This window comes from Hyaena hyaena, unplaced genomic scaffold (assembly GCF_003009895.1).
Source record: "Hyaena hyaena isolate Hyena2069 unplaced genomic scaffold, ASM300989v1 scaffold_58, whole genome shotgun sequence".
Taxonomy (NCBI): Eukaryota; Metazoa; Chordata; class Mammalia; order Carnivora; family Hyaenidae; genus Hyaena; species Hyaena hyaena.
The window spans coordinates 2384112-2408205 of NW_024080689.1; the positions used below are offsets into that span (position 1 = coordinate 2384112).

Below are 24094 nucleotides of genomic sequence, written 5' to 3' on the forward strand. Positions count from 1 at the left end.
CTCTTTGTTGTGGTATCTAGTGCTTGATTTAAGGTATATAGTATACATCTTCAGTTTATAACAGCCTACCCTCAAATAAGGGGATTGGATAACATTTATAAACTTTACAACTTTATACTTCCATTTCTCTATTTCATACATTTTACTTCCAAATATTTTATAAACTCCATACTATTTTGTTTTGCTTTAAACAGCTGAATCTAAGACATTTAAATTATAAGATAAAGGGATTTATATCTACCCACTTAGCATTTTTAGGGGTACTCAATCTTGTGTACCAATCAAGATTTTCATTTGGGTATTATTTTTATTGTGACTAAAGTACTTCTCTTAATGTTTCTTGTAGTTCAGTTTTGCAGGGGCAAATTATTTTATCTTTTGTATGGTTATAAAAAGTATTTTCCTTTTTTTTGGAAAGATATTTTCACTGGGTATAGAAGTCTATGCTGATAATCACTTCTCTTTCATGCATTGTTTCTGATGATGAATCTACTGTCATCCTTATATTTATTTCATTGTGTGTGATGAGGCCTCTGCCCCTGACATGTCTTTAAAGTTTTCTTGTTAGTGTTGCTCTCAGCTGGTTTTGACTATAATTTCCCTTCCTGTTTTTTGGGGGAAGAGGCTGAGATTGTTTTTCTGATGATCTTTCTCTCACCCCTTTTCCTCTCCTTCAAATACTCCAGTTATACAGACATTAAGTTACTTGAAGTTGTTCCACATTTCTGCTCATTTTTAAGTGTGTGTCTGTTCCATTTTTTTTAATGTTTTATTTATTTCTAGGAGAGAAAGAGAGAGAGAGAGACCGCGTGAGCAGGGGAGGGTCAGAGAGAGAGGGAGACACAGACTGAAACAGGCTCCAGGCTCTGAGCTGGCAGTCAGCACAGAGCCCGACGCGGGGCTCGAACCGACAAACCGCGAGATCATGACCTAAGCGAAAGTCGGACGCTTAACCGACTAAGCCATCCAGGCGCCCCAACTCTGCTTTTTTTTTTTTTTTTTTTAAGGACAACTTGTAAATGTAGTGAAAAACATTATTATGTCAAAAATTACAAGTTATACCAATTTGGATCAGAAAAAGAAGTAATACTGGGGTACAATAAAGCCCACCTGCTTTATAAATATGAATTTATAGCTACAGCTTCTGTGGGGGCTGAGCTACCTTCTAGATAGAAGTGCTTCTCAAGGAATGTCTACATTTCATCAAAAGCACATTCAGGAAAAGAGTCCCTCTCCCTTATTTTAAGATCTACTTGCTTTGAAATTAATAGAAAAGTAAGTGGATCTTTTCTGCATATTTAGCTTTGGGGCTTGGAGAGAAACAATTATAATGTGGACTAGAAACAATTATGATGTGGGCTAGTTACTTAGAAAAAGTGAGTGCTGGAGGGGTGCCCGAGTGGCTCAGTTGGTTAAGCATCTGACTCTTGATTTTGACGCAGGTCTTGATCCCAGGGTGGTGGGATCAAGCCCCTCACTGAGCCCCGCATTGGGCTCTGCGCCAAGTGTGGAGCCTGCTTAGGATTCTCTCCACTCTTTCTCTCTCCCTCTTACCCTGCTCGCATATGCTCTCTCTCTCTTTATCAAAAAAAGAATAATAATAATAAAATAAATTAAATAACAGAGGCTTTATATAGGACCCTGCCTTCAGTGAATGACCCTCTCCTGTGGGGAAAGTGAGCTTTTAAAGAGGCATATGGACTCCTTGTGAAAATCAAATATCACAGAATGAGCACACCTAGGGAACTTTCCAAACTCTCCCTAACCTTGATGGACAGTCTACTTTTTCGGGAATCTAGTCAAGACGTGAGCTCTTCCAGGAGCAGATTGTCCGTAGTTTATGATCTGAAAGGTTAAGTTCCAGAAACAAACAAACTGATTGGATCAAGATGGCGCATGAGGCCCATGTGCCTCCCACCTAAAAGCCCATAAAATAAAGACACAGATACAGATGACAGAGACGGGGAAAAGGGAGAAGATGTAGAAGTAGATATGGGAAGGCAGGAAAGATTATCATCAAATAGGCCAGAAATATTGAGGACAAAGAGAAATTGGCCAGATAGAATCTGCGAAGAAACAGAACTGGAGAGAAACACAGCATATCAAAACCACGCATAGAAAGTGCTTCTTGTCATGTTGGAGCAGTGAAGCCACAGAAACCTTCCCGCAGACAACAACCATGAACACTGAACGGAATTAATGACCACAGGAACCCCGAATCCTAAAGACAAGGAAGATATTTGAAAGTAAACGGAAATCAAGAAGTGTTTGGTCTTGTAAAAATGTAACCCAAAAGGGATCAGAATCATTACTGTGTTGCTGGCTAATGTGAAGGTGCCCCCAACCCACAGCCGCAGTGGCCACAGAAAAATGTGGCCGAGAAACCGTCACCTTACTGGCTACAGGTGTGCAGAGATCAGAGTTAAGGGCTGGGAGGGGCGCCCGGGTGGCTCAGTAGGTTGGGCATCCAACTTCCGCCCGAGTCATGATCTCACCGCTCTCCCGCATCGGGCTCTGTGCTGACAGCTCAGAGCCTGGAGCCTATTTCGGATTCTGTGCCTCTCCCTCTTTCTGCCCCTCCCATGCTCATGCTCTGTTTCTGTTTCTCGATAATAAATAAATGTTAAAAAAAAAGAAAAAAAAAAAAAAAGTAAAAACAAAAACAGAGTTAAGGCCTGGGAAATTAAAAGGGGAAAGCATGTCAGCGAGAACAAGGGCTCCGCTGGAGTAAAACCTAAATTCAGATCATAAATACTGCCCAAATTCCTGTCTGATGGCTAAATTCTATGTGCAGGGGAGAACCCCCGAGAGGAAGAAAAAGCAGAGACCAGAAAAAACTCTACTTTTCTTTTTCTTTCTTTCTTTTTTTAATTCTATTGATTTTTTTTTTTTTAAGGATTCTATTTTTGAAGACAGAGCTGTATGGGATCAACCTGAGAGGTGGTTTTATTTTTGCCTTTTTCACTGAATACATTCACCAACTGTGTTCAGCTTGAGGGGCAGAAAGCTACCTTACAGGCTTACCATGCCAGAAGCCAGGGCCTGCGGACATAAGAACACCTGGAAATTAGGGAGAAATATCCAGAAGCAAGAAAACCTTGGAGAGAATGAACTTCATCTCTGCACAAATCCTTGGGAGGATGCTAAATTACACAAGCCCACAGGCTCGCCCAGAACCTGTATAAAAAAGTAGCCGTGGGAAGCCATAAGAATGTCAGCTGCTGCTTTCTATGAGAAAGACAAAGTTTGCAGTTTGAGTCCAGGCCAATAATCCTCAGTGAATACTATAGAATTCAGAGTTACTGCATTATATGTAGATGTAGACATGTATGCAGATAAGGACATATGTAGATAATATGTCTGTATATAATACGTATTTGTAGATCATATGTATTATCTATTATGCTGAGCTTTCAACAAAAAGTAATAAGACATGCAAAGAAATAGGAAAATATGATTCAGGAAAGAGGCAGCCAAAAGAAACTGACTCCAAGTAGATCAAGGTATTAGATTAGCAGACAAAGACTTCAAAGCTACTATTTAAATTGCATTCAAAGTATAAAAGGTAACTATGATACCAGTAAGTTAACAGATAGGTAATATCAACAAAGAACTAAAAACTATATATTTATAATATATAATATAGTTATAAATACTATAATATATATACTTATGACAAAGACTTATGACTTTAAAACAAAAACTATGATTTTGTATTAATGGGTTTATAGCATTTATAGGTATACATGAAAACAAAAGCACTAAGAATAAGAACAGGGGTAAGAGAAATAAATTGTTGCAAAGTTCCCAGACTGCATTTTACTTGAAGTAATTCAACATTAACTCTAAGCAGATTGTGATATGTTAAAAAATGTACATCAGGGGCGCCTGGGTGGCTCAGTCGGTTTAGCGTCTGACTTCGGCTCAGGTCATGATCTCACGGTTCATGGGTTCAAGCCCCACGTTGGGCTTGTGCTGACAGCCAGCTCAGAGCCTGGAGGCTGTTTCAGATTCTGTGTCTCCCTCTTTCTCTGACCCTCCCCTGCTCACACTGTCTCTATCTCTCTCTCAAAAATAAATAAAAACATTAAAAAATTTTTTAAAAAAATGTACATCATCATCCTTGGAGCAGCCATTAAAAAAATTAATGCAAAGATATATAGGTAGAAAGCCAATAGCGCAATTAAAATGTAACACTAACAACATTTGATTAAAGTAAAACGTAGAAGGAAAGAATAGAAGACCAAAGAACAGATGAGACAAAAGAAAACAAATAACAAAAAGGAAGATTTAATACTACTAGATCAAAAATTACATTAAGAGTAAATGGACTAAACATTCTAAATAAAAAATAGAGATTTTTATACTGGATAGAAAAGAAAGAACTAATTACATGCTGTTTCAAGAGAAGAACTTTAAAGATACAATATGTTAATGGAAAAGTATTTTTAAAAAATATTTTCAATGTTTATTTATTTAGAGAGAGAGAGACAGCAAGCAGGGGAGCAACAGAGAGGGAGGGAGACACAGAATCTGAAGCAGGCTCCAGGGTCTGAGCTGTCAGCACAGAACCCGACATGGGGCTTGAACCCACGAACTGTGATATCATGACCTGAGCCAAAGTTGGATGCCCAACTGACTGAGCCACGTGGGTGCCCCAAAAGTAAAAGTAAAGAATAATAAAGCTGGAATAAATATACTAATATCATATTTCACATCAAAGTGAGAATTACTAGAGACAAAGAGGGGACATTTCATAATGATTAAAATGTCAATACATTCGGAAGATTTATATGTATATGCTATCGTGCATGTGCACAGGCACACACACAAACACAGACACACACATTCTTAATAACAGAGCTTCAAAAATATATGAAGCAAAAACTGACAGAAATAAAGGGAAAAGTCAACATTCATTGCTTGAGGCTTTAACACACTTCTCTCAGTAAATGATAAAACTATTGACAAAAAAACCCTAAGAATAAGATAATGTAAGACAGAAACAACATTAAAAGGTTCTACAGAGAAAAAAGAATATGACCTCCAAAATAAATATTGAATTATTCCATTTACATGAAGGCCAAAAGCAGGTAAAATGAATCTATAGGGCCAGGTAGTGATTTTCTTTAAGGAAAAAGGTAAGGGTAGTGATTGAAAGGGGTGTTTTGGGGTGAATGAAATATTCTATTGTTTGGGTGGTAGTCACATAGGTGTGTTATTCTGCTGAGGTGGTTACTTATGATTTATGTACTTTCTGTAAGTATATTTCAATACAAAGTCACTAACATACTTTTTATACCTAGCCAAATTATCACTGAAGTCTGAGGGTAAAACAAAAATATATTCAGATAAGTAAGGACCAAATTTTCTATACACAGACTATCTCTGAAAGAATTTTCTCCCCCATCCTCTGCCCCATGAATGACATAGAAAAAAAATCAAATAGGGAGATGTGGGGGGGAAAAAGAGTGATAAAAACAAAATACAAAATTTATAGTTAAATCTGAAAGTAATTATTTGTAAAAGATAATAAGTATGTAATCTGGATCTATAATTTTAAACAATGTTAGCATCAGAGATAATGAGAGGGAAGTAAAATATGCTGAGACTCTTCTTTAGAAAACATGATATAAATGTTGGTGTTTGGCAGAAAAATAATACGTATATTAGAAATTCAAGGGTAAATCACTGAGTGAATAAAAACAAAGTTAATAATTTCCAAGTCATATGGAGCAGGGGAGGCGAAGGCAGGACCGAAAAACATGATGGCCACACAGCAAAAGACAAGAAAAGTAAACAAGAAAAAAGGAAACTTGTTAAATAGAAAATATCTATAAACTCATTTGATATAAATTAGTACACACGGATCGAATCCTAACAAAAGACCAAGACTTACCTACACGTAAACAATACCAATATGTTGAAAAAAAAAAAAAAAGAGATAGTTTCTTTTGCTACAATGCATGTTTCCCACGCAATTGGCAAATAGACATGTGATAGCAGAATATTACAGAAGTTGCTTTGGCTCATACACATTTCCCCCCAATATATCAGTGCTTTGATGTGCAAAGTAATAGCAGCTGAAAACAATGTACGTTGCCTCAATGAATCAGCAAGGAAAGGAAGCGCGCATTCCCTTACATGACGTTCTACCTCTTGGCTCAGTTTTCTCCACAGCTCGACAGGGGGGGAGGGGGAGAGAGCAAAGCAGGAAAAGGGTAGTGACTCTTCCCAGGTTTCTTCTGGGGCTAATGCGATGTTCTACAATTAGATTACAATGATGATTGCACAACTGCAATATGCACAAACAACTGAGTTGCACACTCTCAATGGGTAAACTTTATGGTATGTAAATTACATTTCAATAAAGCTATTAAAAAAAAAAAAGGAGGTGGGGAGAAAGAGTAGAGTCACAAAGCCTGTATTCGAAAAGATAGTTAAAAATCCACTCTTACAAAAGGCCCTAGGGGCCAAATAATTTTACTGATCGATTCTACCAAGCTCCTTAGAAACAAGAGGAAAACAGTGAGATGAAAAGAAAATGACTAACCAGTTTTCTTTTTTTTTAATTAAAAAATTTTTTGAATGTTTATTTATTTTTGAGAGAGTGAGAGAGAGAGTATAAGCAGGTAAGGGGCAGAGAGAGAGGGAGGCACAGAATCCAAAGCAGGCTCCAGGCTCTGAGCTGTCAGCACAGAGCCCGAAGCAGGGCTTGAACCCACGAACCACAAGATCATGACTTGAGCTGGAGTCAGACGCTTAACCGACTGAGCCACCCAGGGGCCCTTGGCTAACCACTTTTCAAAAAAGAGCTCCTTTTTTGTAGGAAGCACGAGCCATTTTCACTCTCAGAAACATTTAGAAGAACCAACATTCAGTGAATCAGAGAACCCAAAGCACATATCATGATGGTAAGCACCGAGTTCGCAAAGTCAGTCTTCCTCTGAAGAACAATGATTTTGAGTTTTGCAAATTCAAGCTCGTACTGAGGAAGGTGAGAGCAAAAACCGCCGATCGGCTTCATGGGATGAACATTGCCAGAGACAAAATGTATTTCGAAAGCAAATCATGGCAAAATATGACTTTTTTTGATGTCGCAACTGCCAGTGGCTGTTTGTTTCACTTGTTTTGTGTGGGATTTAACAAAAGGTCCAGACGACCTCCTGAGGACACCACCATTAAGCATGCCAATTCTGGAAGACTTGATTGAAGGAAATTTGAAAGAAGGCACTACTAAGCTCTCTCTAGACAGCACTGGGAAAACAGAAATGTGTCCATGATGGATTCATTAGAAAAGCTAACAGTCTAAAGAAGCTCAGATTTCAATCGTGAAAACGAATGCAGCGGCATGGTAAAGGTAACATAAATAATTATTATTGTTAATACTTCTTACTAAATAATAAGGAAAGATTAGTATTATATTTATAATTATTACTGTAATCAATAATATTAAATTACAATTGCTATTAAAATAACTGGCTATAATTGAAAACCTGAAGGACAAAAAAACCCACAATTATATGAATAGATGTTGAAAATGCATTAACACGATAAAATTACATTTCCGGGCACACCGCGTCAGACCTCCATGTTTTCATTGATCTGAGGAGCAGAAGTACTTTGCTCTCCTACTTACAATGGGAAGACGATGTCCTGGACAGCTTCAAAGTGACACGTTGCGATGAGAGTCTCTTTGAAATCCATGAAGTTGACCCGGTAAATGTGCGATTCTTCTGTTCCTACAAAAATCTGGTGCCCTTCCCCTCGAAGTGTGATAGAAGTGACGCTGCCTTGTAACTGGATTTTCCTTTCAGGAGAAGCAAGAAGGTGAAGCGGAGTCATTCCACCAGTTGAGTATTTATTACAGAGGCTACAAATCAGACCTACGATGTGGGACACACCTTCAGGGAGGCGATGCGATCGGAGAGGCAGGGGTGACTCACAGTACTGGGTGCCCAAGGTCAGCAGAGCAAGAGGCCAGGTGGGGTGGGGGGGGCCTCCTCAGCGACCGAGAGTCTAAAATGGGTTGTGTGCCATAAGCAGGATCTGGACAGGATTCCAGACAGGCAATAGGACACACACCACCATGGCAGTTAAATACTTTATTAATACCACTTCTGGGAAATAATCCTAAAATTGGGGGGGAGGAGGAGAAGCCTGAACATCAAAGGATGTTGGTATATCCTTTTATTTTATTTATTTCTAGGAGAGAGAGAGAGAGAGACAGCGTGAGCAGGGGAGGGTCAGAGAGAGGCAGATACAGACTCTGAAATAGGCTCCAGGCTCAGAGCTGGCAGTCAGCACAGAGCCCGACGCGGGGCTCAAACCCACGAACCGCGAGATCATGACCTAAGCAAAAGTCGGACGCTTAACCGACTAAGCCACCCAGGTGCCCCATGATGTTGGTATAACCTTAACGAAGAGAGTAAAAAGTCAGAAATATTGAACAATCACGGAATGGTTAAATCATCTATGGGACGGCATCTTAAGAGATTTGCCCTGGCAGCAAAGCCATGTTGAAAAGATGATGGAGTAGATGTATATTTTGCCACAGAAGTTTTTAAAAAATATATTAATACTGAAAATGTTTATGATGTTTGCCTTAAGTAAAAATAAACCAGAAAATAGAATTTCATACACAAAATATGTACAATTATTTCAAAATATGTAGGAAGAACAGAGACCAGGAGAAATAACAAGATGTTAACAGTGGCTCTCTTCACCAGAACTTTCAGGGACTATTTTCTCTTCTTCCACATTGCAGATCCCTCATTTCCCAAATGTTGAACAAGTATGAACTTAAAAAAAAAAAGAATCTAAAAATGAACGAGGCCCTAAAAACCCAATCTTGCTCTGCAACTGATTTAGTTTTGACAATAAGAATGTCACAGGGGTTCTTGTGCAAGGGACCAGCATGGGAAATGCTGTGTTTCTCAAAGAATGTTGGGGGATGCAGAACGGTTCATGAAGAAAGGATTTGACCCCAAGCCACATGGCCAGGTTCTTCACTAACTACATAGAGCTCTGCGACTCTGGATAAATCACCAGAAACCCCCCGGCGTCAGTCCACTCAACCGCAGAATAATTTCTCCTTTGCAGGCTCGCAGTGAGGATTAGAGATGATGGAGGTCATGTACATGAGGCCCCGGAGAGCAGCCTATGGAAATACTGGCTATCGGCATGTGGGCTCCCTAGAAGACAAGGTGAAGGCCAGGGCTCTGGAGGGCGAGGCTGCTTCATCATACTACTCTCCTGACTTCTCATGGGAACTACTTCTTAATCCATAAAAACCTAAGAAGGTAGAAATCGCTGCACCCAAGGGGAGGTTATTCTGTCACACAAGGTTAGTTTGGAGGCATATACAGCACAGACCCTGTAACAAGTGCCTTGAATCAAACTGTCTTCATTACAACAGGGACATCTGTGTATTCAAAACAAGGTGTTAAAAAACTAGGGGGCTCATTGTTTACACTCACTCCGCACATCCAGAGTCTAAGCAACACCGCTCGTAAGTAGTCTCCCTCTCTGATTCCCCTTCACACAAACATAAAACCAGTCCCCATAAATTCTCAGGAAGACCTATGGGGGGGGGGCACTGAATTTAAAATTGTAACCTGACCCCTGTCTCCCTCCAAACTCTGATCACCCCTTCCTGTCCCTCCAACTCCATTAGTCTCCATGCTTCCGACCGTCCTTCAATGCGATCAATTCCTTGTTTACTCTGTTTGTTACTGACTGTCTTTTCCCTCTTGCTGCAACGTCAGCTCCATGAGAGCGGAGCTTTTTCCTTCATTTCCCTTTGCTTTGTTCATTGCTATGTCCCAAGTGCACCTGGAACAGCACCTGGTACGTAGCAAATGCTCGGTCCAGATTTGTTTGAATGAAGACAGCCGATGGTCTTCCTACAGCCCACGTATAAGCACCTTGGGCTCCCTTAGAACTGTGCAGAGGCCATACATCTGGTTTTGTTGAAGCTGAGTTCAAATTCTGCCTCTGGTCCTCTGCCCACTACCCCAGTGGGATGAGCCCCTTCTCTGACGTCCTTTGTGATATCTATACCACGTTTTACTTTATCTGGGCCGTGAGATTTGTGTATACGTACTATCTTGTATTCCAAGGACTTTTTCATGTGTATAGAACTTATCCCCAAACCAGGCTATATGTTCCGGAAGGGCAAAGACCATATCTTACTTTCTCTGTGTGTTAATAGCATCTGGCATATTGGTTTGGACAGAGGTACTCGATGAGTACTTGTAAGGACAATGGATAAAGTTTTATTTAGTTTCATTTTAATTAGATAATCCATGAAGAGTCCATGGCATAGTATCTAGTATGAAGAAGTAGTTGGCTATTTGTATCAAAACTTGTATTCAAACGCATAGCAGTATTTGTCCTAACACAATGCCTGATGCACAGTAGGTTCACACTGCATAATAAATTCCACTGGAAAAACAAATTTTCATAGCTGGAAATTTGAGGGGGCCCAGCTCAGTGGTAGCACATTTGACTGCAAAGTTTGAGACTTGAGGTTATTTGCTGGGTATCTTTATAACAGCATCTTACTTGCTGCCATGGCTCGATGTATTAGCGAAATGATAATTTATGTGTTTATGAGAAGGGCAGTCTCCCCTTTGGGTCCTAATGGACTACTTTGTCTTGATCCGACACAAGCTATTGCCTTTTCACTGGCAAAGGAATCATCTTTCGTGATGCCAACCTCTCATTTCAACAGTAAAATGAAATTCTTTAACCAGTTAGGACTCGGCCGACATCGCACAGTCCCTGGGTATACGCAGTCTGCACCCCCCCCCCCATGGGTCTTTCCCCATCCCAAGCCCGTGGAGTCTGGAACTTACTTGATGGGTTTGTAGCTGGGGCTCTTACAGAAGACCAGCAGTCCGGCTCCGGAACCCACCAACAAGTCCCCCGTCTTCAGGCACTTGATAGCAGATACTCCCTAATGGGGGAAAGGAAGCACTGAGAGACAGGCAAATGGTCCCATCATGAAGTCAGTGTGTGGCCCTGAGCTGATGGGAGGGCCAGGGGGATGTGTCAGTGCTGCCACGTGTTGTCGGGAGGAAGCTCAGGAAGGGACGGCCGGGGATGCACCCTGGGCTGGACATGGCCCCAGCGCCAACGAGTCGCTCACGTGCCGCAAGTAGCCCTCCTGGACCGGGAAGGACAAGCGTGCTTCACCAACCCCCTCCCTGGAAAGCCAGCTGTGTGTCTTGAATGTATTGAACATTCACACTTTACATCCACTCAAATGAAGTGAGAGCGGTAGAAGCACAGCTATGCAACATTAGTTACTCAGCAGAGTTTTCACCAGAATTTAATTTTTTTTCATGTTTATTTATTTTTGAGAGAGCAAGAGAGAGTCCGGGTGGGGGAGGGGAAGAGAGGGAGAGGGAGAATCCCAAGCAGGCTCCTCACTGTCAGCACAGAGCCCAACACGGGGCCGGAACTTACGAACTGCGAGATCATGACCTGAACCGGAGTCGGACGCTTAACCGACTGAGCCACTCAGGTGCCCCCAGAACTCAATTCTTCTGCTTACAACTCTCACGCTCCTCATTGTTTGATGACTGTATTTTCTGAACTAAAGCCTGTAGTATATCACCTTACCCACAGTGGGACATATTTAAGCTCAAAGCCGTCTTCAAAGTTTGGGGACATAGATGGTTATTTTACGGCACCTGCTACGAAGTTCCAGTTTTAAAATGTGCATGATCAATATCTCATTGTAAAGCTTACAGTAATAATACAGGTAGTGACTTTTTTTCAGGCTTGTCTTAATGAGCTTTGGCCATTTAATATCATGTCCCTTTGAATTGCATCACACTGAGTTTTGCCTGTTCCAGTTCAAAAGGCATTTCACATTGGAGAGGAGAAGGCACAGTTCCAGAATATGGAAACGTGGGGCAGAATCACGTGCACCCCCCCCCCCCCCCGGTCTGGCTCTCCCAGCATCAGAACTGCTTTGTGAGGACAAGGCAATTGATGCCTGGCCTGTTGCCCAGGGAGATGACCCGGGAGTGAAGATTCTGAACCTGCGTTTGGGGACTTGCGGAAGCAAGAGATAAAGTGTTCGACAGAGCCTCAAAGTTACCTACGTGTGATTTCCTTTCTTTTTTATATTAAAATCTTTAATGTTTATTTATCTTTGAGAGAGAGAGATAGCGTGAGCAGGGGAGGGGCAGAGAGACAGGGAGACACAGAATTCGGAGCAGGATCCAGGCTCTGAGCTGTCAGCACAGAGCCCAACACTGGGCCTGAACTCACAAACTATGAGATCATGACCTAAGCTGAAGGCAGACGCTTAACCGACTGAGCCACGCAGGTGCCCACCTATGTGTGATTTCAAATACACTGTTTTGAAACCATAAGTGATATCGCTCAAGCACGCAGTTTCTGCCTGGGCTCAAATCTCTGCTCTGCTGCTTACTAGCCATGAGCCCTTGAAGGGTATGTGCCTTCGTGTCCTCATCTGTGACGCAGGGATGAAGATGGTACCGGTCTCATCAGACTGGTTGAGGATCAAATGGGATAACACAAGGAAGGTGCTCTGCTCCACATGCAGTGTGCCATGTGTCGATGGTGTACTGTTTTTAATATTAGTATCATGACCAACGTCAGCTTCGTCTTCCTAGTACTCATGTGTGCCTAACAGGTCCAATTGACGCCATTCCAATTCTTTTACCTTTCCAACCATAGATTGACCATTTAAGTAGATTTAAAAAACATTTTATTGTTTACTTATTTTTGAGACAGAGAGAGAAAGAGAGAGAGAAAGAGCTGGAGAGGGGTAGAGAGAGAGGGAGACAGAGACTCTGAAGCAGGCTCCAGGCTCTGGGCTGTCAGCACAGAGCCAAACACAGGGCTTGAACCCACGAACCGTGAGATCATGACCTGAGTCAGAGTCAGATGCCTAACTGATGGAGCCACCCAGGCATCCCTAAGTAGGTTTTCAAAATGGGTTACTGCCCAAGATCACATAATAATCCAACTAAATGTCTTCAATGATACTTCCTACCCCTTCATCCCATAAGAGTTCTGGGGCACTCGGGGGGCTCAGCCGGTTGAGCACCCGACTCTTGACTTTGGCTCAGGTCACAGTCCCAGGGTCGTGGGATCGAGCCCCATGTGGGGCTCTGTGCTGACAGCGTGGAGAGGCTGCTTGGGATTCTCTCTCTTTTCCTTTCTCTCTCTGGCCCTCCCATGCTCTCCTTTCCTCCTTCCCTCTCTCTCTCAAATAAAAAACCAAAAGAATTATTTTCTCTCCACTTGTATAAGAGGCATCTTGGAACCATTGCTTCATGGAATTTACCATCAGGCCTACATGGTTAGGAGTAAACCACCCATGGTGCCGCCATCGATGGCACGTAAGCACCAAAAGCTCGAGAAACACGAAAGTAGCCAACATTTTTTTTTTCTGCGGGGGGGGGGGGGGAGATGGTGGTTAGATCTGAAGTGCTGGGGAAGGAGGGTGCAAAAACTATCCAGATTGGAATTTTTCACACAGTGTTTTATGGGGCCCTCTGGCAGTAGCTCAGGAGATGGAAACAGCAGGGCTCTGAGCCCCGCCCCCCTTGAACTGATCTGCTTGACTTTTATCTATTTAAATACTGAAATCTCCCTCCTAAAAATAACCTGGACAACATTATCTAGACGACACCTCGATCTCATTATTTCTCAACCCTTCTCGACTCATACTGTAGCTTTTTCTCATTCTTAGGCATGTCCTTGAAAACTTGAGTATTAAACGACTGCATGATTAAGACAAGTCTAGCATCTTTCCCGAACACGGTGCGGGATTCCAAGTCTTCTTGGGAATATCTGCTGAGTAGATAAGTACCTGAGCTTAGTGAGGACCATCTGCTCTCACACGCAAAGATTAGTGGGAACTGCGCTTATTACTTTCTGGGGGTACTGGAAACAGCCGCGCTTACTCTGGGAAACTCTCCTTTGACCGTATTATATTTTATTTTGATTTAAATATCAAAGTTTTGGGGGTGCCTGTGTAGTTGAGTTGCTTAAGCGTCCAACTTCAGCTCAGGTCATGATCTCACGGTTCATGAGTTCAGGCCCCGCATCAGGCTGTGCACTGACAGCTCAGAGCCTGAAGCCTTCTTTGGCCTCTGTCTCCCTCTCTCTCTGCCCCTCCCCAACTCACACTCTCTCTCTCAAAAAGAAACATTAAAAAATAATAAGTAAATAGGGGCGCCTGAGTGGCTCAGTCGGTTAAGCGCCCGACTTCAGCTCAGGTCATGATCTACGGTTTGGGAGTTCGACCCCTGCATCTGGCTCTGGGCTGACAGCTCAGAGCCTGAAGCCTGCTTCAGATTGTATCTCCCTCTCTCTCCCTCTGCCCTCCCCAGCTCACGCTCTGTCTCTCAAAAATAAATAAATGTTTAAAAAAAATAAGTAAGCAAGTAAGTAAGTAAATAAATAAATAGCAAATCCTTTCTGGACTTTTTTTTTTTTAATGTTTTATTTATTTCTAGGAGACAGAGAGAGACAGCGTGAGCAGGGGAGGGTCAGAGAGAGAGGGAGTCACAGACTGAAACAGGCTCCAGGCTCTGAGCTGGCAGTCAGCACAGAGCCCGACGCGGGGCTCGAACCCACGAACCGCGAGATCATGACCTAAGCGAAAGTCGGACGCTTAACCAACTAAGCCACCCAGGGGCCCCCTTTCTGGACTTTTAACCAGAATTGTTAGGAACCCTGCAAACATAAAAATTGACACCTAGGTCTTGCTTAGGGCTTACAGCGCTGGCTGGCACTAAAATCTAAGCTCTAGTTATGAGATTGGGACAAAAATTACGTCTACGTGTATGTATATACATGGTGTTACAGACCAAAAGGCACATTTCTCTTATATATGGTAACAGGTTTGTCGAAATGTTGGCACTAGTGTGGTTAGAAATCACGCAGCCATAGGCCCTGTGCTTGGAAGGTGTGAAAAACCTGTGGTCTGATTCCCTAATTGGGGACGCCCGAGGAGTACGTTTGCTCGGCATCTAAGCCAGAGAGGAGGGCTCAGAGGCGAAGTCGATGCCCCTTGCAAATTCAGGTGTGGCCTTGGGTACAACACATACTTTTTCTTTTGAACACAGACTCTCACTGTAGGTCTGTGCTGCCAGTGGTGGGCAGAAATCGCCGGCAAAGAGCAGGGCAGAGCAGACTCTGGGGGTCTCTACTCACCAGGCTAAATTTGTCCTTCACAGGCCCAGTGTCTGCCAGCAGCTTTGTCTTCGGGTTCATTTTCAGAATATCCCCAGTGGTGGTGCCAAGGTAGAAAAAGCTATCGTCGTTGGCCATCTGGTCAGAGAGGAGGAGGGGCATAAAGACCTGCGTTTTTTCTCAGTGATGCCCGTGAGCCCCCATCAGGGATGAGACGAACTTTCTCTGAGCCCCCTTAAAGACCTACAAAGGTGCTCATGGCTACTTCAATTCATCAGACTCTAAGATGGGAAAGAAGAGCTTCGAGGGGGTTAGATTCAGGGCCAGACTCAGAAATGGAGGAAATATGAGACTCCAGTTAGCCCGTGCAAAGTTTTGCTGAAGCCTCTAGGTGTCTGGTGTTAGATATGCGTGCATACATATCCCGCCAGCTCTGATTCCGGAGACGCCTCCGAAGGGCGCCCGGGTTGAAGGTTTGCTCCTCCAAAGAGGATGTACTTTATCTCATATTTTCCAAAGTCTATCCATATAAAAGGAGGATGCATTTAGTGAGAGAAATAAGCCCATGGAGAATGGAGTTATCTGTATGAATGTGCGAGTCCACATTAAAAACACAGGAATCATTCCTCTTTGTAGAGGAGACTGCATCTCAACCATGAGTGTCACTGTTAGGGACTTGGGAAATAAGAATAGTGGCATGGGGACGTGCCACAGCCTCTGAATGCCTCCTGGCCACACGGTTTCTGTCCAGGGGAGGTGGGTTTCTGGTGTCTGATGGCAGCCCCAATCCTGGGAAAATAAGACCTTCCCGGAGCTGTGTGTCGGCAGTAAGTCCTGCCCTCACGTGTGCTTCCTAAATCAGCATCCCGTATGTCCAGACCTCACCTCCGTACCCTCAGCCCAAGGTGCACGTACTTATGTATGCGTGCACACGCGTGCATACACACACACACACACACGCACACCTTGGCCAATGCCGTTAACAGGAATTTGTACCAATGGATACAGACAGTAGCATTTAAAGCCATACTTACCGTAATACTCATGACTATTCTTTTCATCTGACCGGTCTGGCACTCCGTTGGCCAGATTTTTCTGTTTGGGAGATCCAGTTCCCATACTCGAATTGTCCCGCTGCGGATGAGAACCACAGGCAAACGGATACCCATTTAACAGCCCCCTCATCTCTCCTCTGTTTTCTGTATTCCCCCGGAGAAGTGGCTGAAGGGGACAGAGCGGGGTCTGCTGAGGGTTTGTTAGGCCTTGGGTTGTACTTAAAATCTTTCCCTCAATCCTCCCAACCACCCTCTGAGTCGTTTTTTGGATACTGCTGCTCTCCGAATGAGAAAACGCACAGCCTAAACACCAGCAGAGCAAGGAGTCACACGTGGTGAGAACTCTCTCTACACAGTGAGAGCAACGTACATGCAAACCAATAAACGAATGAAGAGCAAACCAGGGGTGACTGGGTGGCTCAGTCAGTTAAGTGTCTGGCTTGGGCTCAGGTCATGGTCTCACAGTTCGTGGGTTCTAGCCCCGCATAGGGCTCTGTGCTGATAACTCAGAGCCTAGAGCCTGTCTTCGGATTCTGTATCTCCCTTTCTTTCTGCCCCTCCCCTGCTCATGGTGTCTCTCTCTTTCTCTCTCTCAAAAAATAAATAAAACATTAAAAATTTTAAAAAAAATCTCTCATTTCAAGAGACCTAAATCAATAGCAGGTACTAAGCAACGTCAACCTGTAAGTGAATCTGTGCATTCTGGCACATTCCTCTGTGAGTGCGCATTGAAGGTTGTGTGTTATTGATAACAAACCAACCAGAACCTGAAATTGGCTGGGCAGGAAAGCAGACCCTTCTCAGGAGGAGGCAGAGAATGTTCAAATGACCAGTATTTAAAAGACTTCCAGGTAGAAGGATCTTTAAGGACCGTAAAACCATGCAAATTATGGTGGAAGGGAATTGGCCAGGACGAATACGTGGTTCCCCACAAACCGGAATGGCCGTGCTCTGTGCACAGGCAAACATGGTGACTTCGGGGTTCTGAAAACGTGGCCCGCAGACACGTACTTTCCCGCAGTGATAAACATCTCGTCTCGGCACCTGGAGAAGACCACGGTGGTGGCGTTGCCCACGTTGAGGCCGGCAGCCGGGCTGCCGCAGATGGCTTCCCTCTTGGCGATGCTCCACACCACCACGCTGCCGAAACGACAGGGGCCCAACAAAGTCAGGGGGGATAGGCTCTCATAGTAAGGAACAGTGTTTTTATTTTTTTGTTTTTTACTAGTGGTTCTAGAAAGGGGGGGAAGGTTACTTACAAAGGAACGAAAGAATTATACTGACCCCCCTCCATCAGACGTCTCCTCCATCACACTGGATATTAGAAGCTTAGTGGGTGACCCTTAAAATGTTTCAATGGAAGATGGTAACGAGGCTAGACACCAGTGATCTGAGGCTAAAATAAAGACATTTTTGGGGGCGCCTGGGTGGCTCAGTCGGTTAGGCCTCCGACTGCGGCTCAGGTCGTGATCTCCCAGTTCGCGAGTTCGAGCCCCAACCCGGGCTCTGTGCTGACGGCCCAGAGCCTGGAGCCTGCTTTGGATTCTGTGTCTTCCTCTCTCTCTGCCCCTCTTCCCCGGCCCCCCCAAAGAAAAACATTGAAAAAATAAAATAAACAAAGCCCTATCCACCGACAGATGAAGAATATGTGAAGAAAATAATACAATGGAATATTATCTGACAAGGAAGAAAGAAGTATTGATACATGCCACAGTGTGGATGGACATTGAAAACATTACATTTAATTTAAAAATCAGCTACAAAAGGCCATGTGTTATATTATCCCTTTTATGTGACACACTGAGAGCAGACAAATCTACAGAGACAGAAGGTAGATGAGTGGTTACCCGGAGCTGGGAGGCAGTGGTGGGACAGGAAAGGGGGGGTGGTGAGTGCTAGGGCATATGGGGGTCTCTTTGTGGAGTGTTTCAAAATACCCTAAAATTGTTTGTTGTGGGGCTTATACAACATGACGCATAAAAAAGGTCTTTGGGGGGGCGCCTGGGTGGCTTAGTCGGTTGAGCGTCTGACTTTCGCTTAGGTCATGATCTCGTGGTTCGTGGGTTCGAGCCCCGCGTCGGGCTCTGTGCTGACTGCCAGCTCAGAGCCTGGAGCCTGTTTCAGTCTGTGACTCCCTCTCTCTCTGACCCTCCCCTGCTCACGCTGTCTCTCTCTCTCTCTCCTAGAAATAAATAAAACATTAAAAAAAAAAAAAATTAAAAAAAAAAAAGAATATTTAAAAAAAAAAAGGTCTTTGGGGAAGCATTTCAACATCAAAAAGTACTTTCTTTATAAGCCACGGACATGCATAGCTTCCGTTTTCCAAAAAAACAACTTTATTTATTTAAAAAAAAATTTTTTTTTTTATGTTTTATTTATTTCTAGGAGAGAGAGAGAGAGACAGTGCGAGCAGGGGAGGGTCAGAGAGAGAGGGAGTCACAGACAGAAACAGGCTCAAGGCTCTGAGCTGGCAGTCAGCACAGAGCCCGACGAGGGGCTAGAACCCACGAACCGCAAGATCATGACCTAAGCGAAAGTCGGACGCTTAACCGACTAAGCCACCCAGGTGCCCCCCAGAAAAACAACTTTAAAATTAAGGGGCACCTGGGTGGCTTGGTTGGTTAAGCATGTGTGACTCGTGGTCTCAGCCTGGGTCCTCATCTCACAGTTTGTGAGTTCGAGCCCCACATTGGGCTCTATGTGGATGGTGCGAGGCCTGCTTGGGATTCTCTCTCTTCCCTTCTCTCTCTCTTCCTCCCCTGCTCACACTCTCTCTCCATCTCAAAATAAATAAATGCATTTTTAAAAACCATATAAGAAAACAAATTTAAAATTTAAAAACAGACAAAAGGCACTGACATAGATAGTAAGTTGGCCAAATAAATTTCAGATTATCTAGACACCGGGGTACAAAGCAGTCACTGCAAAGAATGAGATACATTCGTATGAGCACAGGAAGATGGTATTGGCATAAAGTTAATCAAAAAGGTTGTTCTCAATAGATGCAGAGAAAGCGTTTGACAAAGTATGACATCTATTCAGGATAAAAACTCTCAACAAAGCAGGTCTAGAAGGAACATATCTCAACATAGTAAAGGCCACATATGAAAACCCAACAGCTAACATCCTACTCAATGGTGAAAACTGGAGAGCTTTGCCTCAAAGATCAGAAGCCAGACAAGGCTGTTGTCTCTTCACCACTATTACTCAACACAGTACTGGAAGCTGTAGCCACAGCAATCAGACAAGAAAAAGAAATAAAACGCATCCAAATTGGTAAGGGAGAAGTAAAACTGTCACTGTTTGCAGAGGTCATGATGCTATACGTAGAAAACCCTGAAGACTCCACCAAAAAAACCACTAGAACTGGTAAAGGAGTTCGGTTAAGGTCGCAGGATACAAAATGAATATGCAGAAAACGGACATACAGAAAATACATTTCTATACGCTAATAATGAAGTTACAGACAGAGAACTTAAGAAAGCAGTCCCATTTTCAATTGGATCAAAAAGGATAAAATACTGAGGAATACATTTAACAGAGGAGGTGAAAGACCTGTACTCTGAAAATTAGAAAACATTGATGAAAGGAACTGAATGTGGCACAAACAAATGGAGAGACTTTCCATATTTATGGATTGGAAGGACAAATATTGGTAAAATGTCTATACGACCCAAAGCAATCTACAAATTCAATGCAATCTGTATCAAAACACGAACACTTTTCATAGATGGAGAACAAATAATCCCAAAATCTGTATGGAACCACAAAAGACCCTGAGTAGCCAAAGTAATTTTGAAAAGGAAGAACAGAGGAAGAAGTATCACAATCCCAGATTTCAAGATAAACTACAAAGCTGTAGTAATAAAAACAGTATGGTGGGGCACCTGGGTGGCTCAGTTGGTTAAGCCTCTGACTTTAGCTCAGGTTATGATCTCATGGTTCATGAGTTCGAGCCCCATGTTGGGCTCTGTGTTGACAGCATGGGGCCTGGAGCCTGCTTCAGATTCTGTGTCTTCCTCTCTGTCTGACCTTCCCCTGCTCGTACTCTGTTTTTCTCTCTCCCTCAAAAATAAATAAACGTTAAAAAAGAAAACAATAAGGTATTGGCACAAAAAAATAGACCTATAGATCAACAGAACAGAGAGTCCGGAAATAAATCTGTACTTTTATGGTCAACTAATCTATGATACAGAAACAAGAATACACAATGGTTAAAAACAGTCTCTTCAACAAATGGTGTTGGGAAAACTGGACGGCTAAGCTACATGCAAAAGAATGAAATCAGACCAGTTTCTTATGCCACGTGCAACTGTAAGTTCAAAATATACTGAAGACCTGAATATGAGACCTGAAGCCATAAAACTCTTAGAAGACAACACAGGCAATAGTTTCTTTGACAGCGACCATAGAAACATTTTTCTAGGTATGTCTCCTTTAGCAAGGAAACAAAAGTAGAATTGAACTATTGGGACTCCCCCGAAGCAAAGTGAAGGAAACCATCAACAAAACAAAAAAGCAGCCTACTGAATGGAAGGAGGTATTTGCAAATGGCATGTCCAGTAAGGGGTTAATGTCCAGATATATAAAAGGTTTATACAACTCAACACCACACACAGAAAATTAAAAAGGGGCAGAGAATCTGAATAGACATTTTTCCAAAGAAGACATAAAGATGGCTGCCACAAACACAGGAAAAGATGTTCAACATCACTCATCATCAGGAAAATGCAAATCAAAACCATAATGAGCTATCACCTCACACCTGTCAGAATGGCTACAACCAAAGACACAAGAAACAACAAATATTGGCAAAGATGTGGAGAGAAAGGAGGCTTCATGCCCTGCTGGTGGGAATGCAAACCGAGGCAGCCACTGTCGAAAACAGCATGAAGGTTCTTCAAAAAAATTAAAACTTGACCTACTATATGATCCAGTAATTTCACTCCTGGGTATTTACCCAAAGAAAGTGAAAACACGAATTCAAAAAAGATCTAGGCACCCCTATAATTGCTGCAGTATTATTTACAATAGCCAAGATATGGAAGCAGTCCAAGTGGCCATCAACAAATGAATGGATAAAAAAAAGACGTGGTATATATAAGAATATTACTAAGCCACAAAAAAGAATGCAATCTTCCCATTTGCAGCGACATGGGTGGAACCAGAAGGTGCAATGTTAAGTGAAATAAGTCAGAGAAAGACAATCACTGTATGATTTCACTCATATGTGGAATTCAAGAAACAAAACCAATGTAGGAAAAAAGACCCAAATAACAGACTCTTAAGTACTGAAACTGGTGGTAGCCAGAGGGGAGTTGGGGGGGGGGGGAAGGGCAGAGATAGATAAGAGGGATTAAAAAGTTCACCTATCTTGATGACCACTGAGTAATGCATAGAATTGTTGAATCATTGTATTGTGTGCCTGAAACTAATGTAATCTTGTTTATTATACTTGAAAAAAAATTTTTTTTAAGTTTATTTATTTACTTTAGGGGCACTTGGGTGGCTCAGTCGGTTAAGTGGCTGACTTCGGCTCAGGTCAAGATCTCACGGTTCGTGGTTTCGAGTTGTGACAGCTCGGAGCCTGTTTCAGGTTCTGTGTCTCCCTCTCTCTCTGCCCCTCCCCTGCTCACACTGTTAGAAGTAAATAAAAAACGGTAAAAAACAGTAAAAAAAACAGTAAAAAATTTTTAAAAAAGTTTACTTATTTACTTTGAGAGAGAGAGAGAGTGCACAGGGAAGTGGCACAGAGGGAGGGAGGGAGAAAGAGAGAATCCCAAGCAGGCTCCACGCTGTCAGCACCAAACTCACAAACCGTGAGCTCATGACCTGAGCCCAAGTCAGATTCTCAATCGACTGAGCCCCCCAGGCGCCCCCAGATCCCAGTGATTTTCTAAAGCTCCCCCATGGGCTTCAACACCCAGTTAAGGTTGACGACTGTTACACTATAGTATTTTCCCCGTGGGCTTTTCACGTGAGACACACACCTGAATGTAGACAGGCCAACAGAGGACGTCGGAGGTGGAGGGTACATGACACAGCTAGAAATACGCCCGGTGTAAAAGAAGTAAACGTGCCGAGTTCATTACCTGCCGTCATCTGGGCCTCCTAGGGATACCAAGTACAAATCATTTGGGGAGAAGGCCAGCGCTTCAATTTTGCCCTTGTGAAGGGATAGCCGGGCAATCAGCTCCCTTTTCTGATAATCCCACAAAATGATATCTGCCTGGGGGGGGGGGGGGACGAGAAAACACCGTCAGATCACAGACCTGCGTCAGCAGAGTCCCAGGACAGAGCTCCCCCACTTGGTGAAAAACAGTCATTAGGAGCACTTCTCTCTCTGCAAATCAGATCGCAGTTCACAAACATAAGGGCAAGAGAAAGGAAACTGGTTTGAATTAAGCAGAGGGAGTGCCTGGGTGGCTTAGTCCGTTAAGTGTCTTACTTCGGCTCAGGTCATGATCTCGTGGTTTGTGGGTTCGAGCCCTGCATTGGGCTCTACACTGTAGAGTGTGGAGCCTGCTTGGGATTCTCTCTGCCCCTCCCCTGCTCGCACACTTGCTCTCTCTCTCTCTCTCAAAATAAATAAATCTTAAAAAGATATTTAAATAAATGAATTAAGAAGGGGTGCCTCGGTGGCTCTGTCTGTCGAGCGGACGACTTTGGCTCAGGTCATGATCTCGCGGTTCATGAGTTCGAGCCCTGGGTCAGGCTCTGTGCTGACAGCTCGGAGCCTGGAGCCTGCTTCAGATTCTGTGTCTCCCCCTCTCTCTGCCCCCTCCCTGACTCAGGCTCTGTCTCTCTCTCTCCCTCTGGAAAATAAAAAAGCATTAAAAAATTTTTAAAAATAATAAATTAAACAGGGACTTTTTGTTCCCGAGCATTATCAGCCCCCTGGCTGCAGGGTCTGGTGGAAACACCGGAATGCTTACTTACTGGAAGCCTGAGGGAATGAAAAGGAGCTCAGGGAGGAGGCAATGAGGAAGAAGGGGTGAAAACACGGACCTCGCAGAGCTGCTCCGCAGTGTGGCTTGGGTTTTCTACAGAGGCACCTCTGCATTGATTTACAAGGAACGACTTTCAGTGCATTCACCTTGAAGCCCATGAACGTGACTTGCCCCGAGGCAAGGTACACCCCACTCCTGGAGATGGTCATACAGGAGACGTTGTTACTGTGGCCCTGGAGAAAGTTCTGCTCCTGAGTGTTTATTGCCTGAATCAGGACTGTGCAGCCCAGAGGGTAAATCAGATGCTCCTCGTCAGGATGGCATTTCAGACCAGTGGGCACATGTCCTAAAAGAGAGAGATCAAAAGTAGTAATGATTAAAAGAAAGAAAGAGAAAGAAAGACAGAAAGATAGCAATAACTAGGGGTGCCTGGCTGGCTCAGTCAGTACAGTGTGCGACTATTGATCTCTCTGTTGTGATTTCAAGCCCTGTGTTGGGTGTGGAGCTTACTTAAAAAAATACATATATTTTTTAAAAACAGTAATAATTAGGTACAGAAGTAGCCCCCCCCCCCCACACACATTTTTAAATGAACATAGGGGCGCCTGGGTGGCTCAGCTGATTGAGCACCCAACTTCCGCTCAGGTCATGATCTCACGGCTTGTGAGTTCAAGCCCTGCGTCGGGCTCTGTGCTGACAGCTCAGAGCCTGGAGCCTACTTCCGATTCTGTGTCTCCCTCTCTCTCTGCCTCTCCCTCGCTCATGCTCTGTCTATCTCTCCCCAAAATAAATAAACATTAAAAAAAGTTGAATACAGGGGCGCCTGGGTGGTTTAGTCGGTTAAGCGTCCGACTTTCGCTTAGGTCACGATCTCGCGGTTCGTGGGTTCGAGCCCCGCGTCGG

At 43.4% G+C, this 24094-nt stretch overlaps 1 protein-coding gene across 3 annotated transcripts in view; it reads right to left on the minus strand.

The window, feature by feature from the left end:
* CFAP52 (cilia and flagella associated protein 52) overlaps nucleotides 1–24094 on the minus strand; it is a 48018-nt gene that overhangs the window by 17316 nt on the left and 6608 nt on the right. For 2 of the 3 annotated variants that reach the window (XM_039231572.1, XM_039231571.1), the window contains exons 2-8: nucleotides 23338–23537; nucleotides 22334–22470; nucleotides 17253–17381; nucleotides 16221–16320; nucleotides 15208–15324; nucleotides 10860–10960; nucleotides 7640–7810 (exon numbers count right to left, since the gene is read on the minus strand). In XM_039231572.1, coding sequence (XP_039087503.1) covers nucleotides 7640–7810; nucleotides 10860–10960; nucleotides 15208–15324; nucleotides 16221–16320; nucleotides 17253–17381; nucleotides 22334–22470; nucleotides 23338–23537 — 955 coding nt within the window. The other variant, XM_039231573.1, reaches the window with a different exon arrangement.